We start from the raw sequence: 26,033 nt of genomic DNA on the forward strand, positions 1-26,033 counted from the left end.
TCCAGCCCAACCTAGTACTCCTAGTGCTAGGAGCCATCCTAGGTGAGATCCAGCCCCGACGGCAGCGGGTGGTTCCGCCTCACCAGCCCTCTGCACCGGCTGCACTCCACCAGCAGAGCTCTCGAGGAGCCCCGTTTGAAGCGAAGCCAAAGCCGGAGTGGGTAGCTCTGCCAGCGCAGGAGATATGAATTGCTGTGGCAGCCTAGGACGTGAAGTCTCTAAGAGAGCAGGGCCCAGGGGTGGGGGCGAGGGAGAGAGGAAAACCCGACCGGATACTGGGCTTGGTCAAGGAGAACAGCAAGCTGCCCGCAGCCCAGGGAGTGGCCCGCAGTGTTAGGAAGGTGAAAGCCTGGCCGGGGACCGTAGTGACCAAGGATCTTGTCTGGGACAGGTGGGCGCGGGGGCACTCTGGACTCGCAGTCATGAGTCCCCTCTTACTCTGTCTAGTCCCTGGAGTATGGGAGAGCCTCGCTGTGTCGCAGCCCCTTCTCCAACCCCTCCTCTCCCGGCCGCGGGCTGATTCTCCCTCCCTGCCTGGAGCTTCCCACGGGGAGAGGAGGAGGAGGGGAGGAGGAAGGACCAGAGGGGAGGGAGGAGCAGAGGGAGACTATTCTAAGCGGTCTGCGCTGCCCCCGCCCCTCATGCTGTCGGTGAAGGCTCCTTCGAGCCTGGCCGGGTACAAGTCTGTCCTTCGACGTCAGGGGGTCATTAATAACCAATTAGGAGGGTCACTGCGGCTCCTATAAAGGAGCTGAGATTTTGCTAAGGGGAGGACGGTCCTGACTGGATGTGCAGGAGGCGAGTGGGCAACCGAGAGCCCTTGGTCGGTGTTTCTCGGCGGTCACTCACCTCCCACTCATCCCGCACCCCTCCTGGTACCCGCCCCCGTCTCCACCCGCGGATTTCCAGCCCTTTACCATCTTTGCAGATTTTGTGTACCTCCCGCTTGGTTCACTTTCCTCCCAGCCATCCCCCTTACCACTCACTCCCTAGAGCATCCTCCCCCGGCTCCTCTCCCTCCGCCTCCCTCGTGTTGTGCGCACTCCTCTCCTCTCACTCCTGTGCTCCCTCTTCGTTGCCCACCTCTCTGAAGTCCACCCAGCCGTCCTTTAGTAGCGACGGTGAGCTCCTGACCGCCCATGATGGGCTCTGTGCTCCCAGCTGAGGCCCTGGTGCTCAAAACAGGGCTGAAGACTCCGGGGCTGGCGTTGGCAGAGGTCATCACCTCCGACATTCTGCACAGTTTCTTATATGGCCGATGGCGCAATGTGTTAGGCGAACAGCTGCTGGAGGACAAGAGCCACCACGCCAGCCCAAAGACCGCCTTCACCGCTGAAGTCCTGGCACAGTCCTTCTCAGGAGGTGAGTCGCGCCGTCGGGGCTCTTCTCCTTCCCTCTTCCTGTCTATCCCCAATTCTCAGGCTACCGGCGCGGTGGCCAGATAGGGAACACTGGGTTTGGGGCTCCTGCCCCCAATCTGGATGCTCTCCCTGATCAGCGCACCTTAGTTTTTCCGTGGATCAAACCCTGGCTGCAATAGCCACACCGAAGCAGAGCGGAGGCAGCTAGGAACGCAGGGCGCTCTAGGACAAATCCCAGCGACCTAGACGACCGACCTCGGTCAGCTAGACTCTTCTGTGTCTTCTCTCCCCACCCCAGCCTCCACCCTGGAGGCTCTCGGTTTCCTGGCATTAAAAGCCTTACTGGGCGTGTAATAGCAGTTGACTCAAAAAGAACGGGTTTTAAATTCATTTGGTTAACTTGGGCTTGACCCGCGAAAGTTCCCACTTAAACCAAAAACTTTAAAAGACAGCCGGGGCGGGTAAGGGGCGGAGGGCGGGCAGGCCAGGAGAGAAAAAGCCGAAGAGAGCGAGGAAGAGAAAGAGCGAGGAAAGTTCCTTTTCTTTAAGATGTCTCAAGTTCTTATTCCTCATTCGTCACCCCGCAAACAATATCTTTCCCCAGCGCTGGCGTCTCTGAGTGTCGCCCTCTCTTCCCCTTTAAGATTGCTGTTCCTCTCTTAATTTACCGTGAAGACTAATTCCACTTCCATTCACGCTATGTCAACCATCTAATCCTCCCTTTTTGTAAGGAGAATTCCTCGGCCCCTTTTAAACAAGTCCCCTCCGCATTGAGATACAATTTACTGCTACAGCTTTCTTCCAGGGCTAATGAATTTAGAATTAGCAATTTCTTTCGAATGGAGCCGAATGAATGCGATCACTTTAACAGCGTGACAAATTGCCGGCCGCTTCGCAATGGACACCGTTTAACCCCCCCTTTCAGCCGGCCGGCTCGCCGGGTATTTTCCCAGGTAGCTTAGAGGGGAACCTTGTAAGACAAGGAGGCCGCCCCTGTGCGCCTCGCCGCTCCCACCCCTGCTGCAGAGGCCCCACCGGGGATCCTCTGGGAGCCAGGGACCACTGGTTCTTCCTCTCCCAAAAGGCGACTTCAGAGCTCGCCTGATCCGGGTGCTGGCCTCGCTGGCACTCTAGAACCTGGAGCAGAGTGGAACACCGGCGTGGCAGGGGGTGATGTCAGGAGAGCTGGGCTCAGTTTGCAGAAGCAAGTGTTTTTTTCTGCGCGGGTGCAACCTTCCGAGCTGGGGATCTGTCCTCAGTGCTGACCACGATCGGGAGACACGGGAGACACGGGAGACACGCAGTGAGCCCAGAGGCAGCAATTGAGCATCCAGGAACAAGGCTGAGTGAAGGAAGAGTCCCCGGGTTGGACGTTACCTCTTCGCCAGGCCCGGCCTCAGTTTCCCTGTCTGTAAACACAATGCGTCCGCACTGGTTCTTAAGCTTTTCCGCGATGGAAGGCGATGTGAAGGCTGTGGATGTTTGCAGAATTTGTGTAAAGACTTGTAGAAATGAGCCCCAAGGACTGCTGAGACAGTTCGGCGGCAGAGCGCTACATGCGCAAGGCTTTGGCTTCAATCCCGAGTAACTCTCCGCCCAAAAGAGAAATAAATAAATCACGAGGCACCGCTTACTTTTAGAAAGCACAGGGGTCCTGGGTTGCAAAATAAGACTGAACCTCTGCACACAGGCCCCTATTGGAGATACTATAGCGCGCTACTGGAGATATTCGCCCCTATTGGGACTGCTTGTGCGCTGAGCAGGGAGAGCTGAGCAGGGAGAGCGTGTCCTGGATGAGAAGGGTAGGGCCTTCTCTGAGCAAATATGACAGGGTTCCTATAACACCATCCCCTCCCCCCCCCCCCCCCCCCCGCAGAGGTGCAGAAGCTGTCCAGCCTGGTGCTGCCGGTGGAAGTGATCATCGCTCAGAGTTCCATCCCAGGCGAGGGCCTTGGCATCTTCTCCAAGACGTGGATCAAGGCAGGCACAGAGATGGGTCCCTTCACCGGCCGCGTCATTGCCCCGGAGCACGTGGATCTCTGCAAGAACAACAATCTGATGTGGGAGGTAGGCCAGAGCTTTGGATACGGTTTCGGGTGGACAAGTGGGCTGGCCCCCTCGAGGGTTGTAGCCACCGGTGTCAGAAAAGAGCCCTATCTGGCCCATAGCAGAGCTTCAGTTCTGGAGCTGTGGATGCTGTCCCTTTGAACACTCTCTAGGGTACCACTCTCCTGTCCTGTAGCTTTCTCTGCCAATGGTTCTTTCTCTTTTGCCTGATTTGGAAAAATATCTGACCCTTCTGGCTTCCAAGCTTCCCAAGCAAGACTGTTAGCCACACTTCACTTGTGACAAGTGCTGAGATTCAGGGCGGCTGAGTGTGAGATTCAGGGGAGGTCTGGTGCAGACGCTGGGAAGAAGGGCTCTCCGGGCTTCTCCAAGCTACCCACGTTCTTTCCCTGGCCTTAGAAGCAGCAAAGGTGGGTCTCCAGCGCTGGCCTATGGTGAAGTGTGGCTGGAGTAGAGGACAGTGGAAGCTGGGCGTTTCTTGAGAATAGCTTTCCCAATCCCAGGTCTGGTGGCATCCAAAATAACCATGGCTGAAGGCTGAGTCAGCAGGCTTGTTCCCCAGCCTGCGGGCTGTGATGTGAGCTCATCTCCTCAGCCCTATGGATTATTATTCTCATTTTGCAGGAGGAAATGGGTATCTGAAAGGCTTCCATCTCTGACTTTTGATTCTATCCCACCTCTGACAGTGTCAGATGCCAGGGACACCCCCCTTAGGACAAAGTTGGCCCAGTAGTAGCCCTCCTCCATCGCTCACCTCCTCCCCAGACCTGCACAGGCACAGTAGCCAGATGGTACACCTACTACTCAATCCCATTACGCCCCCTGCTGCCACCCTAGCAGCCCCACCTGGCAGGAGATCAGTGTGATACCTGCAGCTGTTCAGAGGAACTGGAGGGAGAGAGCAGAGAGATGACCGGAGGCCTTGCCTTCTCCCTCCTTTGGATACCTAGTGGGTGTCTTCCAGCCTTTGCTCCATCAGGAATCTAGCGTGTGCTTTGAGCTCTGAGGACCCTTAGCTGTTAGCTTCACATAAGGGCTTAGACCAGGCCAAGAGCCCCTGGCGACCTAGATTTGCCTCTTAAACTCTTGTTCCCTCTTTGAGGTTCTGCAGCAAACCTGGACAGGGAGCAGAAGAGCATGTCACCTGCTTAGGGATCTCATGAGGACATTTCTCTTCTGGGGGTGGCAGATCCTTGTCATAGTAAGCATGTGGGTCCCTGAAGACTGACTCCTTATTTGCCCCTTGCCCCAGACAAGTCACGGTGCCCGCTAACCTCGCTTTCCTGGATTGAACAGAATAGCTAACAAAAGCTTTAGCCACTTCCTGGAGCTGTTGGGAGAAAGGAGAATGTCTACAGATGGGTCTGGCCTGGGCCACACAGGCAGCACAGCCCTGTCTCACCCCACCACTGCTCCACTTGTGCCCAGGTATTCAACGAGGATGGCACAGTACGCTACTTCATCGATGCCAGCCAGGAAGACCACCGAAGCTGGATGACCTACATCAAGTGTGCCCGGAATGAGCAGGAGCAGAACCTGGAGGTGGTCCAGATTGGCACCAGCATCTTCTACAAGGCCATCGAGGTACGCACAGGGACAGATGGAGACGTGTCACAGGGTGAGGAGTGTGCAAAAGCAGTTGTGTTCTGTGGCCAAAGAAGACAGAAGGACTTTGGTGCTGGCCCAACTGGTTCTGTCTGGGCTCCGAACCGAGGCTTGTTGTGCTGTGATTGCCAGGAGTATGCCCTGTATGGGAAGCTTGTTGTGCTGTGATTGCCAGGAGTATGCCCTGTATGGGAAGCTTGTTGTGCTGTGATTGCCAGGAGTATGCCCTGTATGGGAAGCTTGTGATATAGCTGGGAGAAGACGGAGCTTGAACATGTGGTGAATATCTTGGACACAGAGGAGAGTGTGCAGGGGTTCACAAGGTAGAATAATGTAGCAGAACACCAAGTAGAAGCAGACTGGGGCTGCACTTGGCTCTGATAAAGGACGTATGTCCATGGAGGTTTAGCTGTGTGTCGTCTCTCATTCTGCAGACAGTCAATAGCTCCCTGTGTCAGGTCTCCCACGTGCTGACCCTCACACAAGGAGAATCTTGAGTTTATGAACACAGAAACCTGTCGTTGCTTGGTGGCCTAGAGCTCTGAACACCGTCCCCCCCCCCACGTGTTACTGAGGAAAGGAGTCTCAAGTTCGACTCATTGAAGTTGCTCTCTAACCTCGAAGAGCAGCCAAGCCCCTGACCCGCCCCACTACCAAGGGACTTCCAAAACAAGTTAGCAAAAGTGCAAACTCTAGGAAAATGCTATGGGACAGCCCTGCTACCTCTCACAGCATTTAGACAACTTCCCACATCCAGGCCAGGGCAAGACACAGCCAAGCTGCATGCCAAGAGACCCTGTTCAAGGAATCCTGCTGTTGTACCCCCATTCCCCCACCCTGCCTTGGCTACCACTGCTCCCTCCCTCACCACCTCCCCAGATGCCTTTAGCTTTTCTGTCTCTGCCAGGCATCTCCTACCTTCAGGACTACCCCCCTTTTCTCCCAAGGCCTTGGCCCTGGTTCCACTTTTGTCCACTTTAGAAGGCTCCCACACATCATGCTCTCTAGCCTGTCCAGGCCTGCTAGCTTCTTGGACTTGAGTTTTATTGTTCCAGAATGACCAGACCTTTGGGACTTTGACAGGGATGGTGGCAGAATAAACTTTATCTAGGTTTTGTATGGCCAGGTCCTGGGTCACAGCAGAACGTTAGTCCAAGGAAGACAAACCAGGAAGCAGAGAGTACGGAAAGACAGGCAGGTCTGCCCCTGGAGTTCGGAAATGCTAGGAGGGCTGAGGAGTGTCAGCTTAGTACCAGAAGTAGCTCAGGCAGGACCAGCATGACTCCTGTGGCCATCCAGCTGGACTGCTACCTTCTAGAATTGGCTTTTGGTGCAGCTGAACGTTCTCATAGCAAAGTACATCCTCTTGCGTTCTCACCCTTCTGGCTCTCTTCCGCATACCTTTATACCCACATATACACACACCTGTACACACACACACACACAAACACACATGCACACACACAAACACACACACTCACACATGCACAGATTCACACACACATGCACGTGGACACAGACACAGGAGGCTGGCCAAGAATACCTATATCTTGTTGGCACTTGGGCTCAAAGCTGGAGCAAACAGATGGCCTGGGAATCGAAGTCAGAGCAGGACATGTGAATGATATTTATCCAGAAGTATGATTCAGGGGACAAGGAGGGTAAAGAATATTTCTAGAGAGGGATTACAATTTGTATGATTAGGAGAAAAAGTTCATCTATGTTTAACAGAAATTTAAGTTTATGAAAGAATGGACCATACACACACATCTTTGTGGCACACACATTATCCCACATATGATGTATCTGTCATACATATGCTTCCCACATGAATCACAGTGTTTAGAGAGAACTATCCAGCTAAGAAGGGGCTGTTAAGTAAGGCACAAGGAAACACAAGACAATTTCAAATTACTTTTATTTAATTTTTTTGTTTTTTTTTGCCGGGTGGTAGTGGCATATGCTTTTATTCTCAGCACTTGAGAGGCAGAAGCAGGGTCTTACTAGGTAGCCCTAGCTGTCCTGGAACTCACCATGAAGACAGGCTGACCTCAAACTCACAGAGATCCACCCAGCTCATTCTCCAGAGTGCTGGGATCAAAGACATTCACTACTCTATCTGGTTCAAAATTACTTTTCATAAATGAAGCTGGATACATTTTTTTCATAGCAACAATTCTCTCAAATCATTTTCTAACAATGTCAGAATTCTACTTGTAGTTCCGGGTATGACCAGACATATTTCTGCTCACCCAGGCGGCTCCTGGGAAGTCTTGAATAATCATCTGTTTGTTCTGTGTGTGTGTGTGTGAAGAGGGAGCTGTTAGCCAAGAGAGGGACCTTTGCCATGATCTGTTTACTTGGTCTTCCTGCCACTCACAAGCAGTATTTATATTTCATAACAGTAACCCATTGCTTGCCAAAACGGAGGGGGGAAATGCCTCTCTTCAGTAGGAAGAATACTCGATTGCTGCTATAGAACATTCCACAAAGATAATGTTATGGATCACTTAATGGAGACAGAGGTGATTGGATTTGGAAACTCAGGCCAACACTCAAGTTCTGCTACAAATTCTGCATTCCAAGTTGGGGTGACTTGGGGAGCGGGCATTCAGCCTTCTGGTTTTGCTTCTGCGTGGACACTAACTCAATCGTGCCTCAGGTGCCTCAAACCACATTTCTTGGCAGCACCCAGCAAAAAACAAGGGTATACTAAATATTAATAATACATCTTTCTCTGGGTGATGGGTGTCCATAGGGACCCACCTCTTCCAGGAAAGCAAAACTGACTCGCCAAGGAAGCAAGAGACCATGGCAAGGGAGGGCTTGAGGAGTCTGTTATCACACTAACCAAACACCCCCATCTGGGTGTTTTACAATGGGAAAAAAAAACCCCAGTCTCTCCTGCTTCTGTTTCGTTGTATTGTATTGGCAAATGGTTGCCCTGAAATGTGGGCCTTCTCGTTTCTTCTAGTTTCGGGGCTGCCGCGTCTTTTATTTTTCTTAGGTCCTCATCTCTTTTCTCAACTCAGAGGACAAGCACCATTTTCCTTGTGACCTTGCTCGGTAGTGGCTCTGACGATTACCATCACTAGTGATCAGCACCACTAATGATGCTTCCCGGAGCACTTCTCACGCCCCGACACTACACCGACAGTATTTCCAAAGGGCCTTAGCAACTTCTTGCTTTTGTAGTGGGGACTGAACCCAGTGCGTATTTTGCTTTTTCTCATGGTTCCATGGGCGGAACCCAGGGCCCTATACATAGCGAATAGGTCCTCTATTCCTGAGCCTCGTTACAGCTCCTGTCCCCATTTTAATGATGAAGAAATGAAGGTCCAAGCTTGGGGAGACTCTGATTGGACGCCAGCCTATCTGCTGCAGAGCTAAAGTGTGGCTGGCCGTGCTGTGTGGCCTCCCGGGCCAGCATATTCTTGTTGGGGCTCTATTAATTGTTGTGTCATGACATCTGCGCACAATGGAAACGGATGATCATCCAGATGACACCGAGATGCTTCTGTGTCGCTCCGGGAAAGGGCAGTGTCAGAGCCTCCCGGGAGCGTGTTCAATGGGGTGTCATGAATTTGTATTAAGAAGGCAAACCTGAAAGCCTGTCATTGCCCTTCTGTCGTTGAAATGGGCGGTAGGACTAGCGTTAAGGAGCGACTGTTAGGAACTAGCCACGGGGTCATGAGGCTTGACAGCAAGAATCAGGTAATGGGCCTGACAGAGAGGGTTTCACCAAATGGGGATCAGTTCCTTTGGGGACTGCTTGCTTCGTGGCATGTCCAGACCAGAAACTTGAGTGACCAGCTGATCTGGGTTCTCAGCCCTTCCAGTCTGGACCAGCTGCACTCAGTAGGAGCAGTGCCTGAGAGGCCTGCAGGGGCTGTGGCCATTCAGTGCACTGATGCGGTCTGTGCACAGACTTTCAGGGTCTCAGAAAAGAGGGTGCAAGTTCTGGAGGATCCTGGGTTCCAACACATCAGACACACATTCAGACACCCCCCAACACATGTCCACAGGCTTCACTTTTCAGGTTGAAAAAAAAATTAATTTTAGTATTTAGTAAGTGGAGACCAGAGGCAGGGGGTTCCAGGTTCTCAAGGTCAAAGCAACACTTAGTCCTTTTTCTCTGTGAAGGGGACTTGGGGGCTGCTCATAGCCTTCGTCTGTCTAGGGATGTTTCATTCCCAGCTCTAGCGCATTCTCCTTAGCGGGTTTCCTTTCCTGAAAAGTCTTAGGATTGTTGTCGCTCGTTTTCTTTTTTCCAGACAGGGTTTCTCTGTGCAGCCCTGGCTGTCCTGGAACTCTCTCTATATAGCAGGCTGGCCTTGAACTCTCGAGTGCTGGGATTAAAGGCGCGTGTCACCATGCCTGGCTAATACAAGCTCATTTCTAAAGTAGATCTTGTTAAACCAGAAGTCATACTGCTTTTTTTATATTTCTCTCTTAAAGCCTAAATCTGCATTTTTTTCAAAGTCTCAAAATGACTCATTTTGGGGGAAACACTCCCAGAGGGGCAGAGGCAACAGTTGGCATGGGGTCAGAAGAGAGAGAGACTCACCATTATGGTGAATGGCGTTACTGGGGCACAGTTAGACCCGTATTCCCGTGGAGTTTCATTTTTTTAAAGCTGAATAAAAAAATAAGTTTAGTATTTATTCATTAAATTTAAAAGTATTTATTTTATTATACATGTATGCATATTTTGCATGCATGTATGTATATGCACACATGTGTGCCTGTAGTCCTTGGAGGCCAGGAGAGGGTGTTAGATTCCCTGGACCCGGGAGTCACTGATGGTTGTGTGTTACCGCACAAGTCCCCTGGAAGAGCAGCCAGTGCTTTTAACTGCCGAGTCGCTATTCTAAAACCTGCTTATTTATTTTGGAGGCATACAGTCTCACGTAGCCCAGGCGGGTCTTGAGACCAGCCATTCACTATCTAGACGAAGAGGGTCTCTTGAACTTCTGATCTCCTGCCTCTACCCCCTCAGTGCTGGGTTTACATGCTCGAGTGGAGCTGAGCTCCAAACCCGGAGCTTCATACGCCCCAAGTAAGCACTCCATCTACTGAGGTACGCCCCCAGCCCATGCCTGTGCTTAGTCCCAGGTGAACTTTCACCCCGCAACGGCCCTGGGCTTTATTACAGTGACTCAAAGTGCCCAGATCACTGCTAGTTCCTCTGGGGATTTGGCAAGCTAGGAAAACAGTGAGTGAGCAGCAATTCCACAGCTTTGTAGTACAGCAGGCTTTGTGTCTGTGGTCCTGTCTCGCAGCAGCTCTCAGGGAGGCCTGTAAAATAGGGACGGCTGTGCTCTACCATAGAGAGAACTGAGGCCAAGAGACACACTTGTGTGCTTGGCGGGTACAGAGCCTGAGTGATCCCAACAGCCCCGACTCCAGGACTGAGCAGGGCCCTCTGTAGCTGTCTCCTACAGCGTGTGTGCAGGTGACCTAGAGGCCGCCTTCGAGGGATATACAAGTCAGTCACACAGGGACCTGGGGACACGAGATCCGTCTTGAACAGTAGTCTCTTTCCGAATCCATATCTTTAAAAGCAAACAAAAACCCTCAATCAATATTTAAATACTCGAATTCCATCATCCGCATCTTTGAGGGCTCCACAGACCTTTCTTCCCTCCTCTTCAAGGAGAGGCCTCCAGCTCTGGCCCTCGGTCTTGGATGGTTTGGATGGTGACCATGACGGTGAGGAGATGCTGAAGGACTTACGCTCTAGGGTCAGGTTCCAAGCTGCCTGTTATCTTTGAGACCCTGTGTCGTCTTGCTTGCGTTTAGAAAGACGCATACTTGTTTTCCATATTTAACCTCCCCAGTGGAACTGGCCACACGCTCGCTCCTGGGCTGCTGTGAGGCCAGGGGCTATGGGTTGGTATGAAGGGACGTGGTGACATTAGGCTGAGTCTCTGTAGAGAAACAGCAGTCAAGACACCTGTAGCTTCCTGGCCTCCCCTCCTGTCACAGCTCGCTCTCCTTTTGGAGACTGGGGGATGGTCTGGGGACTCTTGTGGGTTCCCTCCATGGAAGGTGGACCCGACACTCTCCTGCTCACATGGAAGGGGAGAAACTCTCCCTGACCACTACTCTGGGGTGGCTCCAGACACTCAAGGGTGGAATGCCATGTGATTTTTCTTTGTGTGTACATGTGTATATACTTATTTTGTGTATGTATGTTTGTATTGTGTGTGTATATGCTTGTGGTTTTGTGTATGTTTGTTTGTGTTGTGTGTTTATGCTTGTGTTGTGTGTGTATAGGCTTGTGTTCTTCTGTGTGTATGTTTGTGTTGTGTGTGTGTTTGCTTGTGTTTTGTTGTGTGTATATGCTTATGTTGTGTGTGCATGTGTATATATATTTGTGTTGTGTATATGCGTATGGTGTATGCTTGTGTTGTATGGTGTGTGTATACTGTGTTGTGTGTATGTACTAGTGTGTGGAAACCAGACATCAACCTCAGGTGCTGTTGCCCAGACACCTTGTTTCTTGAGACAAGATCTCTCTCTGGCTTAGGGCCTGGCAATTAGTCTAGACTGACTGGCCAGCAAACTCTAGGGATCCGTCTCCACTGGGATTATAAATGTACACCACCAAGCCTAACTTTTCCAGACAGGCCCTCATGGGCTTACAAGGCAAATATTTCCTAACTGGGCTATCTCCCCAGTCCTCCCTCATACGGTCTCCTGTGCTTCTGCTAAAAGAGAAGCCAAGAAGGACCAAGGCAAAGTTGTTAGGCGCTGTCTGAGTTTCCCTGGACACTTCACACAGTGACCTCCGGTATCTATGGTCAGCGTTATGGAGGGCCAGGCCGGCCTCTGGGGAGAGACAGGCTGTCTCTCTGTTTGTCCGTCTTGGCTGAGGTCCAGAGAGCAGGTCCCTTGGATAGTCGCCTCATGCTCCCTTGGTTAGTAACCGTCATGTCATCATTCTCTTGAGAGCAGCAGAGTCTGGCTGGTCATGAGCTCTGGGTTTCTTTCTTTTTCTTCTTTTCTTTTTCTCTGTGTTCTGGAACTCATTCTGTTCCCTGACAGTTTCCCTGACTGTTCTGGAACTCATTCTGTAGACAGGCTGACTTCAAACTCACAGAGATCCGCCTGCCTCTGCCTCTGAAATGTTGGTATGAAATCCATGCGCTCCTACCACCGGGCTGCTCTGGGTTTCTTGATGACGGGCCTAGTACACGGAGAAGCATTTTGTTTAAGGCTGTGCGGTGTTTCCAGAGGTGTAGGTGTTTGTCAATCCCAAGGTTTCTTTCTTAGCACCTGTCACACGCATTGAGTCCTGCAGGGAGCCCTGTGCTGGGAAGAGAGCCACGTGTGACTCCATGCTGCCTCAGGCGCTTGGGATAAGAGCCGCTTCTGGAATATTATCAGGCGGGGTGAAGCCACAGGGTACCCTACAGTCCACACTCCTTAGAAACATCTGGCTCAGTCTGATGACCCTGAGGGCTGGCTAACTCTAATTCCCCTGGACTAAAAAGAAGAAGAAAAGAAAATTTTTTTAGGTTTTCTGCTTGTCAGGCTTACTCCTCTTCCTTTGGAGACAGTTTCATGTGTTACAGGTTGTTCTCAAGATGTCTACATGGGGGGGCTGGAGAGATGGCTCAGAGGATAAGAGCATTGCCTGCTCTTCCAAAGGTCCTGAGTTCAATTCCCAGCAACCACATGGTGGCTCACAACCATCTGTAATGAGGTCTGGTGCCCTCTCCTGGCCTGCAGGCATACACACAGACAGAATATTGTATACATAATAAATAAATAAATATTTAAAAAAAAAAAAAAAAAAAGATGTCTACATGGTCAGGGAGGACCTTGAACTTCTGACAGTCCTGCCTCCAGCCCGAGTACTGGGGATGGCACTGACTACCAGGACTGTTTCACACAGACCTGGGGATCTAGTCCAGGCCTTTGTGTGTGTTAAGCAAGCCTTCTAGCAACTGAGCTATTTTCCACCCCTGAGCTCTTTTCCTTTTGTTTTCTTGCGGTATGGTGAGTTTGCACCACGGCAGCAGCCTGCTTCTGCTGCCAAACAGTTACGTCATCACCCGTCGCCAGGTGCTTTTCCATTATCAGCTGTGCAGCATGTGCACCCCTTAAAAGTGTCCCCCAGGCACAGCTCACTCTCTTGCCGCTCTTCTTTCTTCCCTGTCTGTCTGTCTGTCTGCCTCTCTCATGTCCCCACTCTGACATGGCCTTTCACTCTCTCCCTCCCCTTCTCCCAGTAATCCTCTTGCACTAACTCTGTTGCATGTGGTATGTTTGCTTAGTGGCCCCACTGAATGGTACCCTCTTCACCTTTATTTATTTATTTATTTATTATACAATATTCTGTCTGTGTGCATGCCTGAAGGCCAGAAGAGGGCACCAGACCTCTTTACAGATGGTTGTGAGCCACCACGTGGTTGCTGGGAATTGAACTCAGGACCTCTGGAAGAGCAGGCAATGCTCTTAACCACTGAGCCATCTCTCCAGCCCCCCACCTTTTTTTTTTTTGTCATTACAGTTATCGATTTGGATCCTTTTGTGTGAAGCTAGGACAGAAATGATAAAATGACCTGGGCAAAGAGAGGAAGACCGAGGGGACAATGTCCTGGGGCCTTCAATAGCTATATAGCGTGTCTGGGATAGCTCAGCGGGATAGCCCCAGCTTTGATTTCTCAGGGCTGGGTATGCAGAGACCCCTGCCTCCTGCTGGTAGCTGCCACCTCCTTGACCTCCTTTTGCTTCTCTCCCTGCAGATGATCCCTCCGGACCAGGAGCTGCTGGTGTGGTACGGAAATTCCCACAACACCTTCCTGGGCATCCCTGGTGTGCCAGGCCTGGAAGAGGAGCAGAAGAAAAACAAGCATGGTAGGTATTCTCCCATGGGGTCATGGTGACAATGATCAAGGAGGGGAGTGCTAGGGGACAGGGAACCTTCTGGTCTCTGAGGACCCTGCTTCAACCTCCAGTGGCATTATACACATGGGATCTACTGGTCAAATAAGGCCACTTCTTCCAGAGCAGCTGGCACAGGCTGAGCACAGAAAAGGCAGTCTTGCTTTCTGGACCAGATCGGTTGTCGGCAGGCAGAGATGGGCAAACTCCAGAAAGGTGATGGGGTGTCTGGAGTGCTGGACAGAACAGCAGGACCACATACTGGTTTCAAGTCTGCTGTATGGTGTCGAGACTGGTTTTGTGCCTCAGCTTCCTCATCTGGAAAGAGAAGGCCTGGGGTGAAGGCATCTCTGTGTCCCCTCTTAGCTCTGTCCAGGTCCTAGTGTAGAGCCTGGCATCAAGCAGCTGCATGGCTTGTGTTTTGAAGAGGTATAGCAGGCAGAACGAGCCCGTGTATCTTGAGATGGCTCATCACAGTAGAAGCCACTGGCTCAAGACCCGTGTCCTTTTTGGTACTGAGATACCTGGATTTCTCCAGTGTGAATGAAACCTTTCAGGGCTCTACAAAACTCTCAGGACATTTTTTTTAAGGTAGTGTGTCTCGTGTATCCCAGGCTGCCTCCCAACTCATTCTGTAGCTAAAGGTGACCTTGAACTTGATTCTCCTGCCTCCACTTCCAATGTTGAGATCAAAGGAGTGTGTCATTATGCCCTATTATTAATTCGTTCATTTCTTTGTTTTTAAGAGAAGCAAGCCAGGCATGCTAGTGCACACCTTTACTCCTAGCACTCAGGAGGCAGAGGCAGGCAGCTCTCTGAGTTCAAGGCCAGCCTGGTCTACAGAGCAAGTTACACAGGGAAACCCCGTCTAAAAATACGGCAAAAAAAAAAGGAAGAAAGGAAGAAAGGAAGAAAGAAAGAAAGAAAGAAAGAAAGAAAGAAAGAGCAGCCCAAGGATCACGGGCTAGTGTCTACAGAGCACTGATTTCCCTGAGTGCTCTTTGCCTCCACTTGGAATGAGAAAATGGGCAAACAGTAGTTCCTAGGTACACTGAGTCAGTCCTCCGTGAATGTTTGTGAGCGAGTAGATGAGAGGGCTTTTTAGGGTTGCTATAGTTGCAATCCTTTATGTGTAGCCTATTAGGACCCAGGCATTTTTCACATTACAGCTAAACATAGCGAAAATTTTTCCGTTGACTTTAGTTTGCGAGTTTCTAATAAACTCGCAAAATCCTACTAGCCCCTAGTGGTCCTACGAGACCTTTAAACAAACAAAAAACTTCATTTTTACATTTTACATATTTTGTGTGCATCTAGGCATGCCTGCCACTGCGCGCATGTGGAGGTTAGAGGCCACTAGTGAGAGTCAGTTCTCTCCTTCACCACGTGGGTCCACGGAATCCAATTCTGGTCACCAGGCTCCACCTACCCCACCTGACATTACCCCGCCTTTTGCTTTGTGAGACAGGGTCTCTGCACATAGTCCTGGCTGGTCTGGATCTCAGAGATCCGCTTGCCTCTACCTACCCGGACTGCCTCCCGTTTTTCAGATGAGAAAGCTAAGGTTTCCTGGGGCTATGTCACCAAGTCCTCCCAGGTTGGGTCCTGGTGCAATGTAACTGCTATTAGACCACAGTCATAGTGGCCCACTATCTTCAAGGGAGTGAGTACACGGGGACCGGGAGCAGCCGGCGTGGGTGCTAATCGGGCTGCTCTTTCCCTCCCGCCTGCGCCGTGGGTCCCGCGTTCCGCCCGCGCGCTGCCAGAGGACTTCCACCCGGCGGACTCCGCGACCGGCACCGCGGGCCGCATGCGCTGCGTCATCTGCCACAGAGGTTTCAACTCCCGCAGCAACCTGCGCTCGCACATGCGCATCCACACGCTGGACAAGCCCTTCGTGTGCCGCTTCTGCAACCGCCGCTTCAGCCAGTCGTCCACGCTGCGCAACCACGTGCGCCTGCACACGGGCGAGCGCCCCTATAAGTGCCAGGTGTGCCAGAGCGCCTACTCGCAGCTGGCCGGCCTGCGCGCGCACCAGAAGAGCGCGCGCCACCGGCCGCCCAGCGCCGCGCTGCAGGCACACTCGCCCGCACTGCCCGCGCCCCACGCGCACGCGCCCGCGCTCGCCGCCGCCGCCGCAGCAGCAGCCGCGGCGCACCACCTGCCGGCCATGGTGCTGTGAGCGCCGCGCACGCGCCCCACGCGCACGCGCCTCCCCGCCGCCGCTGCGGTGGACCTGACCCCCGCGTCGGGCGCCGCCGAGGCGCCTGCTACCCGGAACCCACTTCTGATACATCTCGCAGAGGAAGATGCCGAGGGGCGACGTCCTCTGGCCAGGCCACCCGGCTGGTGTGGCTGCCCTGTGGCCTCTTCTTGGGAGCAGGTCCACACATCCGGTCCCAACCCGGAGTCTCCCTCCTGCAGGACCGCGCCCCCACGCGAACATCTCTCTCGTGGATGACAGGAGAGGGACAGACGATCTCCAAAGAGAGCTTAGTACTTGGGAGTGGAAGGGAAAGCCACCTCCTTGGTCTGGGGTGGGCCGTGCCCATCTCTGCCCCCTTGGAATGGTGTCTTGATGTGTCGCGAGTGGAGAGAACTTCGGTGACAGTTGGCAGCGATTTGGGCTGAAAGGCTAGATTAGCACATACCCGGAGAGACCTGCTCGTCCTGGTCCCTGCTTTCTCCATCAGGCTGCTTTCCCCAGTACCCGGCTCGTAGGGAAGGACAGACGCCAATATGCTCTGATGTGTGCTGGGCAAATTGATAGTGAAGACACAAGGAACATTCACCATAGCCCCTGGGCAAGACCCTGTCCCTTTTGGAGCCTCAGTTTCCCCATCTGTAGAACGCGGGAGTTAGACCAGGTAGACCCCTCTTAAGCTGTGCTGTCTTCGAGCTTAGGAATGGAGAGGCACCCTCAGCCCTATTAAGCATCCAAACAAGAGAATGATCGACCGTACAGGGCCGTCTGAAGCCGAGGTTGGCTTCTCTGTCTAGAAAGCCCTCTGAGGCGCTCGGGTGGCCCAGGGTTCGTCCCCATATGCCCACACTGCCACACGCCCCTGTCCAAGCCTTTGCCTGCTCCGACCGTGGGCGCCCTCTGCTGTCACCTCAAACCTTGTCATTTACCAGAATCATTCCCCTAATCCCCCCCCCCCCAACACACTCCTTCCGCACACCGGGGCGTTTGTAAAATTAAAAACAAAACACAAAACTATAATAATATTAACAAAAGTATAAAATGTATAGAGTTTTCAAAAAAGTGTGTTCTACTCCCAGAAAATGGTCACTTTAACTTTGTAAATGTTTATCTAAGATGATATTTACGAAACTGTGATATATATTATTTGATTGTATATGTACAACTGTAAATACATTTGTACTTCTCTTGTATTCTAAAATAAAAATTACTTGGAACATGTATCATTTGGCCCCTGAATGGGTGCACACTCCTGAGACTTTTGGAAACACAGAAAGTGGGGAAAGGATGGAAATGGCTGTAGTAGCTGTTCCTCTACTGCTAAAATCCACTGCTGTGCCCTCTGTAAGGAAAATCCGGTCCCTAAGAGAAGCCACGGTGCCGAGCGTGTGGAACCCAGAAGGAGCAGGAGAGAATTCTCGTGGTTTAGCTGGCTACAGTACAGGTTCCCCAAGGTATAATTTACTCACCTATACTTAGAAGTTTTTGTTTTCATTACCAACTTGGAGAGGTTTCAGGAGGCGGGGGCGGGGAGGGGGTACCAGGATCACCAAGCAATTCACCACACCCATTTCCAGGTTCAGCGTCCTGTACTGGGACAGCAGTAACAAAAACAACTTAAGGAAGACTATTTATCTCGGTAGAAGGTATACTACACAAAGGCAGGGAAGTTAAAACAGCAGGAGCCTCAAGCAGCTGGTCACATCCAGAAGGGAGGAAAGAATGAAGGCGTTGTCGCTTGGTCCCTTCCTCCATCCAGGATCTGGGTCAGGGAGCAGCCCCATCTGCAGGAAGCTGGTCCTTCTACCTCCATTAATGCTCATAGTGATCCCCCACAGGCATGCTCAGCTGCCCTTCTCCCAGGTGATTCTGGATCATGTCAGGTTGACAGCACTAACATACCTTAATGAAGGTCACAGAGCAGGAAATCTTTAAACAGCAAGCTATTTCGCTCTCTGTAGGTAACGCTGTTGGGCTCCAGAACCCACCTGGTGGCAATGTACTGCAGTTGCAGCCACAGGCGCCTCAGGCCTGGGCACAGGCTAGACTGCTTTTGCACAGGTGTGAAAACGGCCTGGCCCCTGGGATGCAAAGATAAAGGAATGTGGACTGTGATCCCGAGGAGTTTGCACACCAGGTGGAGGTCTGCACCGAAATGCTTCACACCTTACACCCCCAGCAGAAACCTCCAGCCCTTTTCTCCAAGAGCACAACCCCCTACAAAGGCATGCACATTTGTCTGTGAACTAGTCCCATGATTAGACATTCGAACCTGTGCATCCTGGGAGTGTTCCCCACACACTGATGAGCTGAGTCCCCTCTTCCCTTTCCAAGTGCCCTTTTATTTGATGTCCGTGTGAACCATGTGTCGGTATCATTCAGCCAAGGAGCAGCAAGGCAGGGTTTCAGCTCAGGTGTCTGATCTCAAAGATCATGATCCTGACGGTCAGGCCACAGAATAAAGGTCAACTTGTGAATTCAGTCCAAAGGGCTTAGTTCACATCTCACAAGGACACAATGTACTTTGACTTTGTATTGATTTTGACCTCTGGTTTTTGTGAGTTTTGTGCCCATCCCCCTCCGGGCTTCAGAGAGCATCATTGACCTTCCTCCCTCCAAACCCATCCTATACTCCCCTAACTTCAGCTCTCTTGAATGGAGAACCAGAACCTGGGGTGTTCCCCTTAAACTGGCCTCTTGGGATACATCTGTTGGAGAGCAGAGAAGGCTGTAGACAGAGGCTGGCATTGTTGGAACCCAGGACCTGCATGTGATTGACCAAGCACTCAGCACTCAGTCACTAAATGACACCCAGCCCTATCATGTGTCTTAAAACTATGAAACCCATGTAATCTTTCTAGTACCTTGTGTATTCCCTAGGGCAATTTCTATGTTCTGCTATGTTGCCTGTGAATGAAAACATTTCTCATTTCTTCCCTTATAATTGGTTTTGTTTATTTATTATTATTACTTATTTATTTATTTTGGTTTTTCAAGATAGGGCTTTTCTGTGTAGCCTTGGCTGTCTTGGAACTTACCCTGTAGACCAAGCTGGTTTTTTTTTTTTTTTTGGTTTTTCGAGACAGGGTTTCTCTGTAGTTTTCGAGCCTGTCCTGGAACTAACTCTGTAGACCAGGCTGGTCTCGAACTCACAGAGATCTGCCTGCCTCTGCCTCCCGAGTGCTGGGATTAAAGGCGTGCGCCACCACTGCCCGGCCCAAGCTGGTTTTGAAATCACAGAGATCCACCTGCCTCTGCCTTCTGAGTGCTGGGATTAAAGGTGTGTGCCACCATGCCTGGCTAAAAGAAAGAATTTAACTGGGGCTTGTTGACAGTTGTAGAGGTTATTCCGTGATCGTGCTGGGAAGTAGACAGGCATGGTGCCTGGGGCTGAGAGTTTTACATCCTGACCCACAGGCAGCAGGCAGAGCAAGACAATGGGCCTGGCGTGGGCTTTAAAAACCTCATAGCTGGGCGGTGATGGCACAGGCCTTTAATCCCAGCACTCGAGAGGTAGAGGCAGGCAGATCTCAGTGAGTTTGAGGCCAGCCTGGTCTACAAGAGCTAGCTCCAGGTCAGGCTCTAAAAACCCCCAAAGCTCACTTTCAGTGACGCACCTCTGCCAACAAGGCCACACCTCCTAATCCTTCCCAGTTCATCAGCTGGGCACTCAAATCTAAGCCTATGGGAGGGACATTCTCATTCAAACCACCACATGCTTCCAGAATGTTTTTATTTTTTTTTATTGTAGAATGCTTTTTATTGCTTTCTTTCTTTTTCTGGTTTTTGAGACAGGGTCTTCTCTATATCTCATGCTAGTGTTAAACTCACTATATAGCCCAGGCTGGCTTTGAACTCAAAGCAATCCCCCTGCCTCAGCTGAGGAAACTGTCACATGTCCCCAAGCACTGCATGTTCTCTCTGCTTTGGTGTTAGGTAAGCGTTCCCCTCCTTCCATTTTCATAGCAACAGGACCAAGCCTCAGGGACCACACACACGGGATAACTTTAATCACTCCCAAGCTGACCTGTATTCTATTTTTTCTTGCTCAGGAATCTAGTAGCTGAGGATTCTAGATAGAGGGCAATGGTCTGAGTCTGAAACCCCACTCAGCCATTTACTAGCTGTGTGATTTGAGGCAATGAACAAACAACTCTGTGCCTCAGGCTCCTCACATGGAACTGAGGGTGATACTTAGCTCTAAGGAGCATACTAGGTAACAACTATAAACAAACACAGTACATGGGTGTGTGCCTGGCACATAGAAGGCACTCAGCAGATACAAGGATGTCTTTGGCAGGTGAGTGGGGTTGTACCCTAGCACATTCTCCAGAAAGCATGCTTTACTCTCTCCATCAACCCTTGCCTAGACTCTACTCTCAGATCTCCTGAACTAGAGGAGCAGATACCGAGTGAGCCTCGGAGCTGGCCTGCTGGGACACAAGTCTGTGCATGGGTGTAGAAAGTTCCCGACAACAGTTGGCAAGTTGCCATGCCTGACTACTTCCTTACGTCATGGCCGTCTCAAGGGAGTCTGGCTTCTTCCATGTCCCTTCAGAGCTTCAGAAGTAAGAATTCCAGGAGGGTAGGGGAGGCTGCATGGGCTGTCCTGGCTGGGCTTTTGCTAACCCAGAGGCATTTCTGACATATTCCTTTAGAGAGGCAGGCCCAGGCCCAGCACATACAAGGAGAGGGACTGAAGAACTCTGGAACTGCGATGTTCATGGTCCTGCTTAAAAACACCGAGGAAAGCTAAGATGGGGGCTGGGTGGATGAGATGGTTCAGCAGCAACAGGTTTACATACAAGCTGACAATTTGAGTTCAATCCCCAGGAATCACAAGATGGCTGGAGAGAACAGACTTCCTGGTGCCGTCTTCTGACCTCTACAAATGCACATGTATGTATATGTGCCATGCTACATACACAATCGTACACACACACACACACACACACACACACACACACACACACACACAAAACACGGGGGCCATTTCCAATGTTTTCAGAGAAATAGTACATTGATGTACATCCTTGGGTAGAAATTTCTGCACACCTCTGCTTGGAAAAAGAATCCAGCCTCTTTGTCATTTTAGTGGGCCACAAAGCGAAGTCAGCGTGTAGGTGAGAATCAGTTCAAGAGTTCCCAGGCTCCAACTCCTGATGCCTCTCTTCACACCTCTCCAGATGTTGGCCATTTTCTTCTGGAAGCCATCCATCCACTCATCCCCACATTCCATGTCCATGGTTCCCTCACTTCAAGACTTACTCAAATGCCACCGCCATCCAGTGGGTCTCTCTGGGCCTCCCTCCCTGCTCCTTCTACTGTCTCTGAGCATCTCAGTACCCTGATTACTGGGATATCAAGGGACTCAGGTCTGGGGTCCCCTAGGACCTGGTGGCTGTCTGTTGGATATGTTTATCTATTTATTCAGCAGATATCTATTGCTTTTCCCCTGCTGAGACCTGAGTTGCACAGAAGTGGAGATTCGGCTCCTTTCAAGATTTGGCCTCCATGCAGTTGCCTGGGATCTGATCTAAATGGCACATACTGTTATCCGGTGTCATGGTGACATCTGCAGCCAGGGCTGCAACTGGAGGCCATGTCTGAATCTGTGGTCCTACTGCAACCAGGATCTGGGTCATGACTGTGGATCTTGTTGCCATTAGACCAGGAGGATTCCTAGGGTCTGAGCCGCCACCCAGGGCCATGTTCGTGTCTAAGGGCTAGGCTACTGTTCGGGCCATGTCATTTGGGTAGCCTGCGTTGCCACCTGGGACCATGCTAACAACTAGACCCAGGTTGCTGCTGAGGACCATCTCTGGGTCCATGGTCCTGCTGCATCTGGGGTCTGTGTTGAAATCCATGGCCTATGTGACTACCAGGAGTCACATGGAAGCCTGGGGTCTGGGACACAACCTGTGGCCTTATTGGAAGGCAAGGCTGCCGCCAGGGTCATACAGACCTGAGCAGCCTCTGCTACCACCTGCATCCGTGGTACTATCCAAACTCAAGCTGTTGCCGAGGGCTGTGTCTGGGTCCATTGTTGGGAGCTGTGAACCCCCCACATCATGAATTTCTGGTAAACAACTTGTAATGCTTGCAGCTGCTCTGAGCACGAGACCCTAAGGAGACCCTGATGGTAGGGGAGTGGTTTCTGGTGGGTTTGGCTGGGGCATGGCTATTAGTTAAGAATCCCTATATAAGCTGCCCCTGGACACAATAAAGGGGGCATTCTTGCACAGTCTCTGTCTGTGGGTCTTTGTGCGTTTCAATCTCCAAACCCTTGCCCAGTTCATGAACTGTATGGTAGCGCATAGAGCACAGACGGGCGTGGTGCGCTACAGTCCATGGCCCCATAGCAACCAGAGTTGTGTTGATGTCCATGGCTCCTGTTGCCACGAGGGCCATTCAGATTCCCAGAGTCAGGGCCACTACCTGGGTCATGTTGGTGTCTGAGGACTGCGCTGCAACCAGGGCCATGCCTGTCTTGGTGGCCTGTGTCTTGGTGGTCTGCACAGTCACTTGGGGCCATAATGACTTCCAGACCCGGGCTGCTTCCAAGGACCATTTCTGGGTCTTTGCTGAAATCTGTGGCCGATGTTGACCCTGAAGGTTGTGAGAATGCCTGGTGTCAGGTCAGTCACCTGAATCTATGTTAGTGATCTAGGCACACGCTGCAGCTGGGCCATGCAGATATGAGTGGCCTGCATTGCTACCTGATACCATGATGATGTCCAGGCCTGAGCTGCAGCCATAGGTCTGTGGCCCTACCGAAGCCAGGGTCTGTGTTGATGTCTGAGGTTCCCTGTTACCATGGAAGCCCATGTCGATGCCTGAGATCTGGGGCCATGTTAGTGTCTGAGGGCCACACTGCCACTGGGGCTGTGCCAATCTGAGTGGCCTGTGCCGCCACCTGGGGCAATGGTGACATCCAGACCCAGCTGCTGCAGAGGACCATGTCTGGGTTCATGGTGCCGTAGCAGCTGTGGTCTGTGTTGCCACCAAAGGTTACACGGAAGCTCAGGGTCAGGGCCACAACCTGGCCTTGGTGTCTGGGGGCAGTGCTGCCAACAGACCCTGACCTCAGTAGCCTGAGCTTCTCTCTAGAGTCAGGATGTTGTCTGGGTCCAAACACTGCTGAAGGCCATGTCTGGGCCTATGGTCCTGTTGCAGCTGCTGTCTGTGTTGATGTTTGTGATCCATGTCACCTCAGGGACCCATAGGAACCATGTGCGATGGAATCAGAAGGCTATGCTGAGCAGGCCCTGCCCTTTGCTGGCCCTGGGACAGCTGGTTCTGCCCCTTGCTAGACACTGCAGCAAGAGAGTTGTCCAAGCCCCTCATGGGAGAGCTGTCCCCCACCTCCCACCCCTTACTACAGGCAAAGAAAGTTGACCCTGATGACTCGTGCGAGGAGCTGGCTCCTCCTCTCCTAGCCCAAGGGTCACAGCTTGACCACCCCACCCCATGGCCTGAACTGACCAACTCAACTGCCACTCAGACCCACAGCTGGGCCTAAGGTTGGCCCATCCTGACATCTACCCCACCTAGGACCTGCTGGAGCTTGTGAAGGGACCGGTCCTTCACATGACTCCAGGAGGCCTCAGAGTATCTGAGTGGAGATTTGGTGAGGGTCTGGCAATGATGGTGTACCAGAAACCGAGGCCTTGAACCAGACCAATGACTCATTGCAATGAACATTTGTAAAACTAATTGGACAAAAGGGTAGATTGTGTGATACACCAAGGCTCCCAATGCCACCAGGACAAATGAAGAAGTAAAATATGGAAGAGCTAAGCGGGTTTTTGTTGTTATTATTTTGTTTTTGCTTTTGCTTGTTTTTGTTTGCTTGTTGTTTTTTTTTTAAATTTTCCTTTGGGGGTGCTGTATAGTGAAGATATAGAGGGACTGGGAGATGAATAGAATTGGGTTGCATGATGTGAAATTCCCAAAGATTTAATAAAAATTACACTAAATAAATTAAAAATAAAGAATTAGCTTCAGCCAGGCATAGTGGCACAGGACAACTTTAATCCCAGCTCTCAGGAAGTAGAGGCAGATGGATCTTTGAGTTCAAGGCCAGCCTGGTCTACAGAGTGAGTTCAAGGACAGCTAAGACTACACAGAAAAACCCTGTCTCAACACCTCCCTCCCAAAAAAAGATTTGGGCTTACCCATAATCCAGCCACTACCACAGCCTAGAAAGGCCCTGGTGCTGGAGGTGTAATGCGTGAGGCTCTGAAGTCTGTCCTTATGCACGATGCATAGTGGATGGTATACACAAAGCAGGCTGCTAAAGCCTGAGACAAGCACCAAGCCCGTCTTTGTGTGCTTGCATTCAATCGGGATAAGCCTCTGTATGTCAGGCTAGTGGGGGACTCTGTGCTAAGAACCAAATAGGCTTAATTAAGGTTGATGACCACAAGAAACTAGGGGGATGGGTAGGCCACGTAAAGTGATTGGTTGTGGTTGTGTAGGGGTTAAGGGTTGTGACAAAGAATCTCAGGCCAAGGGTGTCATTGAAGGGTGTCATTCAAATGCAAGGAATGAGTAAGTAATATTTTTGTTCCGTGCTGGAGAGATGACTCTTCCAGAGGTCCTGAGTTCAATTTCCAGCAACTATATGCTGGTTCACAACCATCTGTAATGAGATCTAGTGCCCTCTTCTGGTGTGCAGTCAGATATGCAAGCAGAATACTGTATACATGACAAATAAATAAAATTTTAAAAAATAATTTTAAAAAAGATTTTTGTCTCAAAAGCAAAACAAAGCAAGTATGTATTGAAGACTGTTCCAAGGGTTCCCAGCATTTGCTTTGATCAAATATTGTAAGACATGAAGTGTTGGCAGCCATGACAATGACCATAAGAAGAAAGAAGCAGGTGGATCTTTCCTGGTAAGCCACCTCGTGGGCTACACAGATTGTTAGAAATGGGTTAGTTCAATATGTAAGAGCTAGCCAATAAGAGGCTGGAACTAATGGACAAGGCAGTGTTTAAAAAAATACAGTTTCCGTGTAATTATTTTGGGTGTAAAGCTAGCCGGGTGGCGGGACACAGCCTGCCGCCTATTACTACATGCCAGTGAATGGAGCACCTGACCTGCAGCTGGGATGCATATGTGCCAGTGGGGAGAGCACCTGGCTTGCAGCTGGGATGCATGTGTGCCAGTGCATAGAGCACCTGGCCTGCACCTGGCACACATGTGTACAGTGGATAGAGCACCTGACCTGCAGCTGGGACACATGTGTGTCAGTGGGGAGAGCACCTGTTCTGCAGCTGGGATGCATGTGTGCCAGTGCATAGAGCACCTGGCCTACAGCTGGGACACATGTGTGCCAGTGGATAGAGCACCTGGTCTGCACCTGGGACACATGTGTGTCAGTAGGAGAGCACCTGGCCTGCAGCTGGGATGCATGTGTGCCAGTGCATAAAACACCTGGCCTACAGCTGGGACACCATGTGTGCCAGCGGGGAGAGTGCTTGTCTAACAGCCCCAGCACTGAGCAAAGGGAGTGTGCTGGGCATCCTGTAATCCCAGTTGGGAAGTGGAGGTTGGAGAATCAGAAGTCCAAGTTTATGGATACATGAGACCCTGTCTTCAAGCAAACAGACAAACAACTACCAAACTGAACCAATAAAAAATAAAAAGTTCTGGGTTTTGGACCATTGTCAGAAAGAAGTCTGTTTCTGATTAGGGAAGATTGCAACAAGTAAACAAGAAAATTCAGTGTCAGAAAATAAAACAGGATCAGTGTTAAAAGAGGACTGGAGGGTTTATCCGGGTGAGGAGGATGGGAGCACGGTCTCCAGGGGGATATACACATGGGTGAGAAGCACGCCATGCGAGAGGAAGGTCCATGCAGAACAAGCCCACATCAATTGATCTTGAGCTAGCA

General features: G+C 51.2%; 1 protein-coding gene across 1 annotated transcript; it reads left to right on the top strand.

Moving 5' to 3' along the window:
* The first annotated feature begins 1,139 nt into the window (after nucleotides 1-1,139).
* Prdm12 (PR/SET domain 12) lies at nucleotides 1,140-16,110 on the top strand. Its single transcript, XM_075984460.1, has 5 exons — nucleotides 1,140-1,362; nucleotides 3,238-3,428; nucleotides 4,857-5,012; nucleotides 13,790-13,901; nucleotides 15,695-16,110. Exons 1-5 carry the CDS (start codon nucleotides 1,140-1,142, stop codon nucleotides 16,108-16,110), a joined length of 1,098 nt encoding a protein of 365 aa, XP_075840575.1.
* The last annotated feature ends 9,923 nt before the right edge of the window (nucleotides 16,111-26,033 follow it).

Source organism: Microtus pennsylvanicus, chromosome 9 (genome assembly GCF_037038515.1).
Source record: "Microtus pennsylvanicus isolate mMicPen1 chromosome 9, mMicPen1.hap1, whole genome shotgun sequence".
Lineage (NCBI taxonomy): Eukaryota > Metazoa > Chordata > Mammalia > Rodentia > Cricetidae > Microtus > Microtus pennsylvanicus.

What these genes read in the sequence shown, in the direction of transcription:
- Prdm12 (XM_075984460.1), top strand. Translation starts at nt 1,140, where the DNA reads ATGATGGGCTCTGTGCTCCCAGCTGAGGCCCTGGTGCTCAAAACAGGG. An exon ending in GGCACAGTCCTTCTCAGGAG is followed by an intron (nt 1,363 to 3,237) that starts GTGAGTCGCGCC and finishes CCCCCCCCGCAG; the next exon opens with AGGTGCAGAAGCTGTCCAGC. An exon ending in TCTTCTACAAGGCCATCGAG is followed by an intron (nt 5,013 to 13,789) that starts GTACGCACAGGG and finishes CTCTCCCTGCAG; the next exon opens with ATGATCCCTCCGGACCAGGA.